Source organism: Cyprinodon tularosa, unplaced genomic scaffold, assembly GCF_016077235.1.
Source record: "Cyprinodon tularosa strain WSP-4 unplaced genomic scaffold, ASM1607723v1 ctg25, whole genome shotgun sequence".
NCBI lineage: Eukaryota > Metazoa > Chordata > Actinopteri > Cyprinodontiformes > Cyprinodontidae > Cyprinodon > Cyprinodon tularosa.
Window position 1 is genome coordinate 1,578,711 of NW_024038928.1, and position 13,029 is coordinate 1,591,739.

At 40.9% G+C, this 13,029-nt stretch overlaps 1 protein-coding gene across 1 annotated transcript in view; it reads left to right on the forward strand.

Moving 5' to 3' along the window:
• Window positions 1-2,672: 2,672 nt before the first annotated feature.
• abcc10 (ATP-binding cassette, sub-family C (CFTR/MRP), member 10) overlaps window positions 2,673-13,029 on the forward strand; it is a 36,104-nt gene continuing 25,747 nt past the window's right edge. The window contains exons 1-6 of the mRNA XM_038288233.1: window positions 2,673-2,856; window positions 4,576-4,787; window positions 7,532-8,888; window positions 8,980-9,207; window positions 12,594-12,750; window positions 12,859-13,010. Coding sequence (XP_038144161.1) covers window positions 4,612-4,787; window positions 7,532-8,888; window positions 8,980-9,207; window positions 12,594-12,750; window positions 12,859-13,010 — 2,070 coding nt within the window. The 5' untranslated portion in view covers window positions 2,673-2,856; window positions 4,576-4,611. The remainder of the gene's footprint in view (window positions 2,857-4,575; window positions 4,788-7,531; window positions 8,889-8,979; window positions 9,208-12,593; window positions 12,751-12,858; window positions 13,011-13,029) is intronic.

A 13,029-nucleotide genomic window follows, 5' to 3' on the forward strand; every position in this document is an offset into this window, starting at 1 on the left:
TCCAGCATTTGCTTCCTTAAAGCAGCCTATCTGAAGAATACAGAACGTTTAAACTTCGGGCTCCAAAGTGGGAACAAACTGAAGCGTATTTGGAACAAAATAAAAAAAAAACCTAGAAATAAGACAGAAGAGGTAGAAAGACCAGCAGCTACGACCCGTTTTATCGTCTATGTTGCTGTTAACAAATATAAACTTATTAATCGACAATCGAGTCACAGAATGCTAAGACAGTAGTCTGGGTTTTTGTTTTGCTTGTTTCCGATCTACCATAGTTTTATTTATTTTTGGCTTTTATCTTTGAACACACGCTGTCCAGTTTTAATGATAGGATGTGGTTTACAAACCTTTGGTTCAATGGATGCCAGTAAGGATCAAATGTTTAACATAGCAGAATTTTTAAAACGTTCGGATGGATTTACCTTGCTAATTAATAAAGAGAATAAAGAAGTCCCAGTAGGAGGTTAATGCTGCAGGAACCTCTCTGTGTTTCACACGGGGGACAGACTTTGTCGTTTCAGTGGCCGACTTTTGGGGTAATATTGAAAGAAAAAAATCAGAATACATTCAAGCGACATGGGTGGGAAAAAAAAGATCTATATTTATGTTTTTCATGAATTTGTAAATACTGTGTTTTATTTGTTGGAATCAGTAAATTTAGGATATTAAAAAAAAAGTGACGTAGGTATTGGCTGGCCTCTGTCCGCCTGGAAGGAAGAAACCTTGTACAGTTTGTAAGTTAAAATATATATATATATAAATAAATAAATATATATATATATATAGAAATATTGTATAGATTCATTCCTGCTTTGTATTAAATGTTTGGATTTTTTTTTTTTTTTAACTGACAGAGATGCCTTAGACAGCTGCGCCCAGTATTTAACTGTTCTTTTCTGTCTGATTCTGGTTAACATTTGTAAAAACTTGCTTTGTGTTTCTACCTTATGTTGCATAATGTTATGAGCACTGATTGAACCGCTTAGGTTCTTGATTTTGTAAAATTATTGCTGTTTTCATCTTTGGTTTTGTTATTTCCAAAATTCTGATACTGCTGGTTCTCAATTTCTGTAAATGAACGAATTCTTCAAACCTCACTTCCTGTTCTTTAGCCTCTTTGTATGTTTGTCAGGAGAATACAAAGAACCAGCAAATAACCGTCTATATTAAAGGTGCTAACACATATTTGCTCCTTTTCTATGGTCACCTCCTCAATAAAAGTGCTCCAACCAGTGATTACACTTTGGTTTCTTCTCTGGCCCTTTTTTTTTTTTTTTTATGTATTTAATGTATAGGTTTAGATTTCTGGAGGACATAGGGATCCCCATTTCATCATTCTGCTCCATTCTCTCTCTATTCTCCCACTCTGCAGAATCTGTTAGTTCAATCTCTAACGTTCTGCTCTCTGCTTTTTCTCATAGTAGCTTTGCCTCGTCTTTTCCTGTTTGGCTGTGACGCCATCCTGGAGAGAAATATCAGCTGTGCTGCTGCCATCAAAACCCTTGTTTATAGATGCTGGAGATCGGCCTGTTTTTCAGTGTGGTCCTGTTTCTCTGACTGTGACTGGCTGGATGTGATCTCTTCATCCTCTGGCATGGGAGCTGGCTCGGTGCTCGTCTGCCTGGCTGTGTGTTTCCTGGACGGGGCCGCCTTTTGCAGCTGCTTTTTGTGTCTCTGCTTCTGTCTCCTTGAACCCCAGTCAGCCTCAGCAGATGGCTGCTCACACTGAGCCTGGTTCTGCTGGAGGTTTCTTTCTGTTAAAAGGGAGTTTTTCCTCTCCACTGTCGCTACAAACATGCTTTAGTGAGAGGTATTTCATTCCAATCAATGAGTCGATGCAATCAGCTGGTTTTCCTTCGATAGAAAACTTTGAATCAATTTGACTGTAAGATCTGGTGACCTGTAAAGTGCCTTGAGATGACATGCTGTGAATTGGCGCTATAGAAATAAACTGAATTGAAATTGAAAAAGAGAACATATAAAGACACCAGGGTTTCTCCTGTCGACATCTTTAAATGTTTGGCTTTGTTAGCAGTCTTTGGAGTTTTCAAACGGGGGGGGGGGGGGGGGGGGGGGGGGGGGGGGGGGGGGGGGGGGGGCGCTGCTGATAATGGGCTGAGTGGTGTTCCTTGCTTGTGATTTTTTTGGGGAGTCCATTTAAGCATAGAATGTCTTCCCCTAGATGTAATCTCAAATAAACTGAATGGTCCCTTGTCTTTTTCTAGTTGTTTGAGGTAGTCCGTGATTTTCTTTTTGTAGTTCCCGTTGTTAGTTGGATTTCTTTTCAAAGACTCTTAGGTGTTGGTGTCACTCAGAGTGAGAATTGTGTCCTGGTAGTCCGAAGTGTTTAGGATGACGGTGCATCTTCCTTTATCTGCTTGAAATTAGAATGAGGTTTGGGATTGGACAGGGTATCTTTATTTACATCCTGATTAGAATAGTACCTTATGTAGGCCCGTGGTGTGCCGACATCTTTCTTTCACTTTTTGAGCAATTTAAAAAACACGCAACCGTAGTCGTTGTAAAAACGTAAAACCGTCAAAAACCAAACGTCAAATAAAATAAAAAAAGGATGGAAAAGAATAAATACAAACCTGATATTTCCATTTTTTTTAAAAGGCAATAACGAGGGCAGCTATGTGTGGTCCCTTCCTGATTCCAGCAGCTGTTCTGGTCATTTTTGACGGAGACCGTGGTTACCATGGACGCAGAGGATTTATAATGTGTAAAATATGATAAATATAATATAATGATATCATCCGCACGCAGCAGCAGTCATACCAGTCAAAGAGTTTTTAAAGAACCTGGAAACTACTACCGACGATACCCGGATGTAGTCGCAGTTTTCCACAACAACAGGTGGAACCAAAACACCGGTTCCTTTGCTTCGACTGTCTTATCAGAATTTTCACTGTTTAGATTTATTTTGCTCTTGCTTAGCTGTTGTTTGGTTGACGCTAATTGAACTTGGTGAATAAGTAAATTTCCTAGTTTATCCAGGGATTTTTGTTTGTTTGTTTGTTTTAACTTATTTCTGTCAGGTTGTCTATTGTTCACTTAAAGTCATGTATACATACACGAGGATGCTAAATGACTTATATGCTCTCAGTTTTCTCAGTAAACCAGTAGTATTTCAACATTTTAAAACGTTTAAACTGTGCTATGTTGTTAGAAATATCCATTTATAGACTTTGGCTCTCAGCAATATGTGAGACAAATTTCTAAATTAGATTTTGCTGCTTTTGAAGGAGGATAATCACTGATGTTGCTGAAAGGGAAAACATCAATTAATCCCCATTTTTCTGGATGGATTGATGGATGGATGAATGAAACTGAAATTGTTTATATTATTTTTATATTATATTCTGCTTTTGGTATCGGAATTGGCTGTTATTCACCCTTTCTTTTAATTTATCAATGTCTAACTACCAATAGATATAAATATTTGTGCACTTTGGTTCTTTTATTTTCTCAACAATAGGAAAGCAGTCAATGAATATATATGTTTGAGCTCAATTTTGGAAAATACAAACTCTAAGCCCTAGAGCTTCATCACTAAGTTACACCCTTGCATCACACTGACAACACCAAACCAAAACACTGCATTATAGCACCACATTTGTATTAATGCTCTGAACTTCCATATTAATAAAATTTTTCCCCCATGTTTTTTTCTCCCACACTGTTTACATTTGATCACTGCTGCACAAGTGATCAAATGCAAGCTGCACAAAACGAAATTTCGTATACGCCCTGTACATACAAAATGTTGATACAAGTTATCTAAGTCTTTAGAAACAATGTTTAAATCTTCATATTCGGACTCATTAAGTGGAATTTCTAGGTTTAAAACAAATAAAAATCTCTCAAATGAGTATTATATAGGTCAATTTCAATCCATCCATCCATCCATCCAATTTCAATAAATTACAATATTATTTAAAAGGTCACTCAATTTAATTAGAAAATTGAAACTCATACAATAAAATCACTGTACATTAAAAGTGTTTAGGTAATTATGGATTTCAGTTAACAAGAAAATCAGTATCTCAATAAGTGATTCAAACAGAAATGTTACTGGGGTAGTGATAAAGTGGTGATAAAGTCATCTTCTTTAATAGTATCTTGTATTGATGGTGTTATAACAAAATCTGTGACTTGTCTTATTTAGACCTAAGGAGTCGCTACGTGTTTTTAACCAAAGACTTCTTTAGGTTTAGCTACGGGTCCTGTGGTGTTATGGTTAGTAGATTGCTGAGGCGACTCTACCACAGCAGGCACTTGAGTCACCATATATGACGGGTCACAGGTTTTGTTCTAACACCGGGACCAATCAGATGCAAAATGAATAATTTAGATATGTTTGTAAGCGATCTATGAAGTATAAGTTTTACTTTTAAACTGAATTCGCCTTTCATGTAATATTATCAGCTAAAGAGTTGCTTCTGCATTTTGAACCTTTGTGAACTGTTTTGTGACACTTTACTGATTATTAATAAGCAGGACTTTTATTTTTATTTCCCAGCTGTTCTATTCCTTAGAGTTTAGATCAGAAATTAATGCTTTGTCTTTCTGCAGATATTGTCTAGAGTGGCGGAGGTCCAGGTGGACGGGATGAGTCACTCCTGGCTCCCTGAGCTGGTCTCAGGTCTGTGTCACACACCAGAGGACGATCCTTTCCCCCTGTGGCAGGATGGACACGTCAGTCCCTGCTTCAACCAGCTGGTCCTCGGAGCCCTGCCCCATGCTGGGATGGCGGTTTTCAGTGCCTGCTACCTGAGCTTAGCTAGGTCAGTACTGAGATAGATCAGAGCTTCCTGGTTGTGATTATCGGGTGTACACATCCGGGTATATTTAGCATTCATGCATATGGTTTGAATGAAGGATTCATCAGCAGCCGCAGGTTAATATGAAGCTCTTATGGTGCTAGATTTCACTCTCATATAAAGTTGGACAAAAAAAGTCTTTATTAATCCACTGATTGTTCAAATTAAGATAAGAGAAGTCTGTAATTTTCATTTTAGGTTCATTTCAATCAGGAGTAAAGAAATAAAAAAAAAGAAAAAGGGATTCAAAAGTCAACTCGATACTTTGTTGCATTCCCTTTTGTTTGCAGTGATAGGGGTTAGATTAACATTTCCTGTCAGTCTTCTCCAGGGTTGCTCACATTATAGCTGGTATTTTGATCCATTCCTTCATCAGATCATCTCCAGCAGTGATATTTGAGGATTTATTTTTCTTGGAAACACAGACTTTTAACTCCCTTCTCTAATTTATTTTTGAGAATGATGTCTGCAAAGTGGGTAGGCCACTCCGGGTCCTCGAAATGCTTTTAAGAGCCGCTAATTTGGTGTGTTTGGACGATTGTCCTGCAGCCATGTTCCATATTCAATGCTCTCTCTAATAGAAGTAGGTTTTCGATTTATAATCACAATATGCATGTCCCATTTCATTCTACCGTTAACAGATCAGTTTTCATGTCCCTTTGGATGAAAACCAGTGCAAAGCATGATGGGTCCACCCCCATGCTTTGAAGTAGACCTGTTGTTCTTGGGATGCAGTTCAACGATCTTCTTCCCCCAAACATGAAGGATTGATGTGCCAAAAAGTACTATTTTGGTTTTGTCTGATCACATGATGTTCTCCCAATCTTCTTCTGGATCATCCATATATTTTCTGACAAATGTAAGACGGGCCTGGATATGTACTGCGTTCAGCAGAGGGACACGGCTGGTACAGCAGGATCTGAGTCCCTCCGGTGGTAGAGCGTTACTGATGGTGACCGTTGCTCCTTCTTCAGATCTTTGTAGGTCATTCATCAGGTCCGTCTGTGTACTTCTGGGATTATTATTCCCTCTTCTTCTGCTCATTTTCACCAGCAGTCTTGTATTTCTTCCATTTTCTTCCAATCGCTCCCACGGATGATTTATTCACCATCCTTCCTGCCTGTTGTAGATTCTCTCCTCCCAGCCTGGAGCAGGCATAAACTTCCTGGTTTCCTTCAGGATCTCTTTGGTTTTGGTCATGGTTGAGTTTGGACTGTTTGAGGCTGCTCAGTGGCGCAGTGGGTAGCACTGCTGCCTTACAGCATGAACGTTCAGGGTTCTGTTCCCGGCCCGGGCTCTTTCTGCATGGAGTTTGCATGTTCTCCCTGAGCGTGGGTTCTCTTCAGGTTCTCCGGCTACCACCCACAGTCCAAAAACATAACTCTTAGGTTAATTGGCTTCTCTAGATTGTCCTTAGGTGTGAATGTGTGCGTGGATGGTTGTATGTCCTGTTTGTCTCTGTGTTGCCCTGCGATGGACTGGTGACCTGTCCAGGGTGTACCCCGTCTCTCGCCCATTGACAGCTGGAGATAGGCACCAGCATCCCTCGCCACCCCAATTGGGACAAGCGTGTCAGATGATGAATGGATGGATGTTTGAGGCTGTTGACAGATGTCTTTTACACAGATCAAACAGGTGCCATTAATACAGGTAACGATAGGAGGACAGAAGAGCTTCTTAAAGAAGGACCAGGCATCCAGGGCCACTGGAAGTAATTTGGAACAGGGGTTGCTGTGAATATTTTTTTGCTTTTTTTTTGGACAAAACATCCAAGAGCCTATAGTCCTATTTAAAATACAATGAATAAAAATTAATAAAAAGATCGATATTCACTACTTTATTGTCATATACAATTTAGTGCATGCAAACAAGGTCTGTAACCGGGCGTGCAGGTGGCGCATTGCTCAGTACGCACGACCCAAAAACAGGGTCTGTAACCCACAGACATCATTGATCACATTAATCAGTTCTCAGGTCAATATATGCACTATTAGTTAAACTTCACAATTAAAAATTTGCAGTGGCTTTACGCCAATTTAAAAAGCCAACATTCACAAAGGGGTTGTCTTTCTTAAATTTGCATCTATGTATGACTTTTTTTTTATTGCTTTTGGACAAACGAAGCACAAAATATGCCCACAAACTGCAGGAAAATTCAAATTAGATGTTGGCCAGAAGGGCTTGTCTAATCCAACAACATATTCTCATTATCAGTTCGTATAAAATCGTACGAAAAGTTATGCACACTATTTCGTACGTTTTGGACGTTTTTCCTCAAAAAACCACATCAGTGTGCATGCGCTGGCAGACAGAAAAAAAAAAAGCAGATCCGCGGACGGACGTAAAAATGGGAAAAACAGTGCAATAATCACTTCTTCAGGTCTCTAACTACGTTGCTTGCTGTTTTATATCTTAGGGTCAGGGTTAGGGCTAATTCTAATTTATATTCTATATTCGTGAATGGTGCGTCAGATGCGCATGCGCATATGACGAAAAAAACGTCCAAAACGTACGAAATTACGGTGCATAACTTTTCGTACGATTTCATACGAACTCATAATGAGAATACACTGAATCCAATCACGCTAGGTTGGGTTGGAGGTGATTGGGCCGGGACTGCCTCAGATTTATTTCCAGTTGAAGGTCAAGCATCTTTTCTGACTCTATATCTAGTTAGAATTTTGATATTTGATTTCTTTCTGTTTCAGAAGCAGCATCCTTCAGACATCTGCTCCATGCGGCTGGACGCTCCGACTGTCCTCGGCTGTGCTGGCTGTGCTGTTCTTTACTGCAGACATCGTCTTGGTGGGCGTCCTGCAGCAGGCGGACATGTATCTGGACATCCTAGCTGACAGCTGGGCCCTCCTGGCCTGGCTGGTCCACTGCGGCACAATCGGAGTGATTCTTAGAACTAGTGTTAGGAGAACCAGAGGACCGCCGCTGCTTCTTGCTGTGATGCTTCTTTTAGTGCCCAATATAGTCATTACCTTGATGATCTACTGCAACAGCAGGGGATATCTAAGCCCAACAGAACCTCTTAAACTGGCCAGGTTTGTCCTCACCTCAGCCCGGGCGTTCCTTTTACTCCTTTACCTTCTCGGAATTGCCTTCCCCTGTATGGACCGTGCTGATTACACCTTGCATATAAACGCTGCAGACGGATCGCCTCTCCTTCCAGAGAGCACTGAGCCCGACACGGGTGAGGTGGTAGCTGAGGACGGAAGCAGCTGCGTGTCTCGGCTCTTCTACCTGTGGCTGAATCCGTTACTCAGACGAGGGCAGCGAGGAGACCTGGAGAGACCGCAGCACGTGTACCACCTTCCCTGGAAACTTCGGACCGCGGTTGTTTGGAGATACTTCCACCGCTGTTGGGAGGCATGTGGTAGTGGGGCAGGAATGAGCGGCCAGCAGGATCAGTGGCCCAGACCGGTCAGCAGCGTGAAAGGATCAGACTGTAGGGAGGGGCTGCTGGAACTGGAGGGGGATGTAAGATTACTGAGAGTGTTGCACAAAGCATTTGGGTTGCGGTACTACATCCTGGGTGTGCTCAAGGTGACGGTAAACATATCTTCGTTTGCAGGTCCCCTGCTTCTCAGCAGTCTAGTGAGCTTTATAGAGGAGAAGGGCGCCCCCTTCAGTAAAGGAGTCATCTGTGTGCTGGGCCTGTTTGCCACAACACTCCTAAGTTCAGTCCTCCGCAACATCTACGTCTTTCAGATATCCAAGATCTCCCTGTCAGCACGGGCCTCGCTGGTGTCGGCAATCTACGGCAAAGCGCTGCAGGTCAGCAGCTGCAGCCTGGCCGGCTTCACGCTGGGAGAGGTGGTGAACCTGATGAGCACCGACACCGACCGCGTGGTCAACTTCTTCAACAGTTTCCACGAGCTGTGGAGCCTGCCTTTCTGCTTCTCCGTCACCCTCTACCTGCTGTACCTGCAGGTAGGCGCAGCTTTCCTCGGGGGGCTCTGCGTGGCGCTGGTCCTGGTGCCTTTCAACAAGTTCCTCGCCTCCCGTATCCTAAGCAACAACAAAAACATGCTGAGGTACAAAGATAACCGAGTTAAGGTGAGACATTCAACTTTTTGGTTTATGCACGCTCTAATGAATTATACTGACTCTAACATTCTTATGTAATTATTATTTCTTTCATCCAAAGTTAATGACAGAGATCCTCTTCGGCATCCGTGTCATCAAGTTCTATAACTGGGAGCCTCACTTTACCCAGAAGGTGGCTAAATATCGGGAAAAGGAGCTGTTGCACCTCAAGAACCTCAAGTACCTGGATGCGCTGTGTGTTTACACCTGGGCCGCTCTGCCTGTGGTCATCTGTGTCCTCACCTTTGTTACATATGTGCTACTTGGACACCAACTAACTGCTGCCAAGGTAGAAATCCCTCTGCTCCTGTTGACTCGAGGATTTTATGATGTATTTGCATGAAGTTACAGATTATTCTACCAGATTTTTCCTTATTTTCTGTATTTTATTTTAAGTGCAAGTGAAGCGAATTAAAGGTGTACAGTCGCATTATATGCCTGTCGGAAAAAAAAACCCCAAATGAATGAACTAATGAATAGGAATTTATTTCAGACTATTTCAGACAAACAATTTGACAAACAACAATAAATGAATCAATCCAAGTACACACAAAAAACACTAGTTAACATCAACCAAACCAAACACCAATTTCCAAACTGACTAAATTAACCTCAATATAAATAAAAACAAACCCTCCACCAAATAAACACACCATATATATATATATATATATATATATATATATATATATATATATATATATATATATATATATATATATATATATATATATATATATATATATATATATATATGTACAGTAGGGATCGAACGGTTTATGAAAACCGTCCGAACCGTTCGGTTAGACTGTCTCTGTTCGGTTCGCGTGTGTTTCGTTCGGTTCATGCGCTGCTCCTTTTTCTCATAGGTGAAGCGTTTACACTCCAGAGCAGAAGGTGGCGGTACTGCAACCAAAGCCAACCACCAGTAGTAAACAAGAAGAAGAAGCGAAGCAGCTTAGCCAGGCGTAGCAGAAAAAAATCAGTTGTTGTGGAGAATTGTGTGGGTATGGCGAGTGGGAAAGAACAGGAGTTGGAGGACGCGCCAGCAGCACTTTATAGGTCTGCTGTATGGGACCACTTTGCATTTAGAGTGACCTACGATGACGGCGGAAAGAGAGTTGTGGATAAAAGTGCAACAGTCTGCAAGCATTGTGCAACACGTTTTGTTTATGCTAACAGCAACATGACCAACACGTCATGCTAACCCCGAAATCCCTCATACTCCGTCAGCAACCCCCGCTCCGCCTCGCTGCGCTCCAGACTGACTGCACAAAGCAAAGCCTACAGCCTCCACTGAGGCTCCCGTCCGCTCCACTCTGAGTTCTTTGGAGATCGTAGAGGTCTTGCGCGAGATCAAAACAGCAAAACATGCGGAAATGATCCAGGGTTTCCACGGATCATTAAAAATAATTACAATTCATTCATAATTTTTTGGGGATTTTTCCATTAATTTCATTAATTTTTATGGGATTTCGGGGTAACAATCATCATATACCGAACCGAAAACCATGACCACGAAACCGTGAACCGAACCGAACCGTGGATTTTGTGAACCGTTCCACCCCTAATATACAGCCAGAGAAATGACATTGATTAATTGAAATGGTCTGAAAAAGTGTATGATGAAGTAAAAGTTATTATTCATACCCCCTCTCCCTCTAATTGCACCTAAATTAACTTAGAGTAACCTTCCTTTCTTCCACACAAAAAAATATATATAAATATATACACAATTATATACATATATATATTTACACCTACATATATACAGTACATACCTACACTAACACATTAGGCCAAGATCTACATTTACACTCTTATACATTGGCACTCAGAGAACCGTGACCCCCCTCAAAAACCCAATCATCAGTGCCGTATCCCAACACCACAGTCCCGCTCCCCCCATCCGTTCCACCTCGCACCCCACAGCGACGTTCACCTCCCCTGTCATCACAGTACATGCTAAACAGGATCAGTATGAGCCTTTTTTTAAACAGACTCATGCTTGGACATTGATTCAGCCATTTGATCCTGATAAAATACAGTTATATAAAGCAAGTATCCATCCTGATGGTGTTTGGATGAGTATCTAAACAGCATCAGATTCAAAGAAAAGACATAAACAGACATGGCTCCATTTGCTGGCGGTGCAATGGTCAGATTGTGAGAATTCAGTTTAGAACCGAATAGATCCCAACCGTCCTGCAATGCCTCAGCGTAAAGCAACAGCTTGGCATGTTCAGGTTCTAGACAATCCACCCCAGAGCCTGTTTTGAAAACGTAAAGTCGAAAGAAAATTCCTCTTCCTAACAAACACAAGCAGCTACACAGCATTAAGGTAAAAGATATTTCAGTTGAATAAATTCTCTTCAGTTTTAGCCCAGTACAAATGCTCACACATTGACTAATAAAATGTTCCTAACATCCAGCAGACCAATAGAAATGCATCTTTACTCCTCGCTCCAGAAGAAAACCCACCCACAATATAAAGAAAAATAACTCGGAAAAAAAATGAAAACAAGAAAAGCCTTAGGAGGTCGCAGACCTTCTCCATGAAGCAAATTTTGCCCCAAATTGTGACTGATACTAAAACTCTCACACGAAGTGGATCATTACCAAATTGAAATTTAATGTTCCTTAGCATGAGGCACACCTCTGGTAAAACATTTCCTTAAAATCTCTTCATAAGTTTTCAGTTCATCCTGCTAACAAACCAAAAATGTTCCCTTTTCTTGTGTTTTTGTCTTCAGTAAAATATGCCGAGGCTGTCAATAGTCACTGCTGCCATCTTGTGGTTTACGGAGGAACTGCTTTTTCCACCAAATATCTCTCTTATTATCCACCTCATTTTGGGAAATTCACGCCTATTTTGCATACCCAAATAGTAAAGCAAATAACTTAGGAACCGTAAGCCCAAATTACATGTGTGATACATTATTTGAAAGATAACACTTTCTATTTTCTAAATATATACATGAAAACTGGGTGAGTAAAACACAGCCCAAGCTGCATCAGTTCAAACAGGACAAGTTGTTTTTTTATCCTAAAAAATGATAGGTCATTTTTTGAACAGCAGTTATAAAGACATGCTTTCTTGTTGTGGCTGCTTTGTCATGGTACGTTTTGACATGCTGCTATATCCGTGTTAATTGTGCTTTGGTGCTCGGTTTGTCCATAAAAGGTACTTGGTGGTTGAATTGTGGATAATCTAAGCTTTCCAACTATGTCTAACATGACAATATTGGTAAACCAGTGTAATTTTCATGCATTCTTACTTATTATTTGAAAACGCTTTAAAACGGTGGGTTTTTAAATGCTCTCACAATGTCAGAGCATTTGAAAATTACATTTTTGATTATATTTTTTCTTACTAAAACAATTTTCCATTTACAAAACATGTTTTGCTTTGCTTGCAACTATGTTGGATTTATTAACCTAATATTAACTCCTAGTTACCCCTTTTAAATCTAATAAAAAAAAGTTAGAAATAGAAAAACAAAAAGATAAACTGCTACTAAAGCACCTTTTACGGGACTGAAAATATTTTTGCTTTCCTAGAAAAATGCTCTTGTCTTTCTTAAAAGCATTATCAAGGTAACATTTAGGGGTTATAGAAATGCATATTGCTTTAACTGTGGGACGTATGACGAATTGAGCTTCTTTACCTTGCAGGTTTTCACCACTGTTGCCCTGGTAGGAATGCTGATCGTTCCTCTCAATGCTTTCCCCTGGGTGCTCAATGGGATCCTTGAAGCCAAAGTGTCCCTGGAACGAATCCAGCGCTTCTTCAAACTGACCAACCAGGATCTGCAGGCCTACTACGCTCTGGGTGAGGCTCTGCTTTTTTCCCTTATATCCTGCTGTCAAAGCTAAAACAGTAACTTATTATCAGCAGCGTTTCTCATTGTGCTCAATCATCACCATCATCTGTCCACAGTGTCTCCTGAAGATACGAGTCAGACATCCATCCTGCTGAGGCAGGGGGCGTTTTCCTGGCAGGGACCCGATGTGAATGAGGCGGGAGAAACTGAAAATGAGGTCGGGAGAGGAAGTCTGCTCCTCCACAGCCTGGATCTACACGTAATAAAGGTAGAGTCCCTTAGCTCCT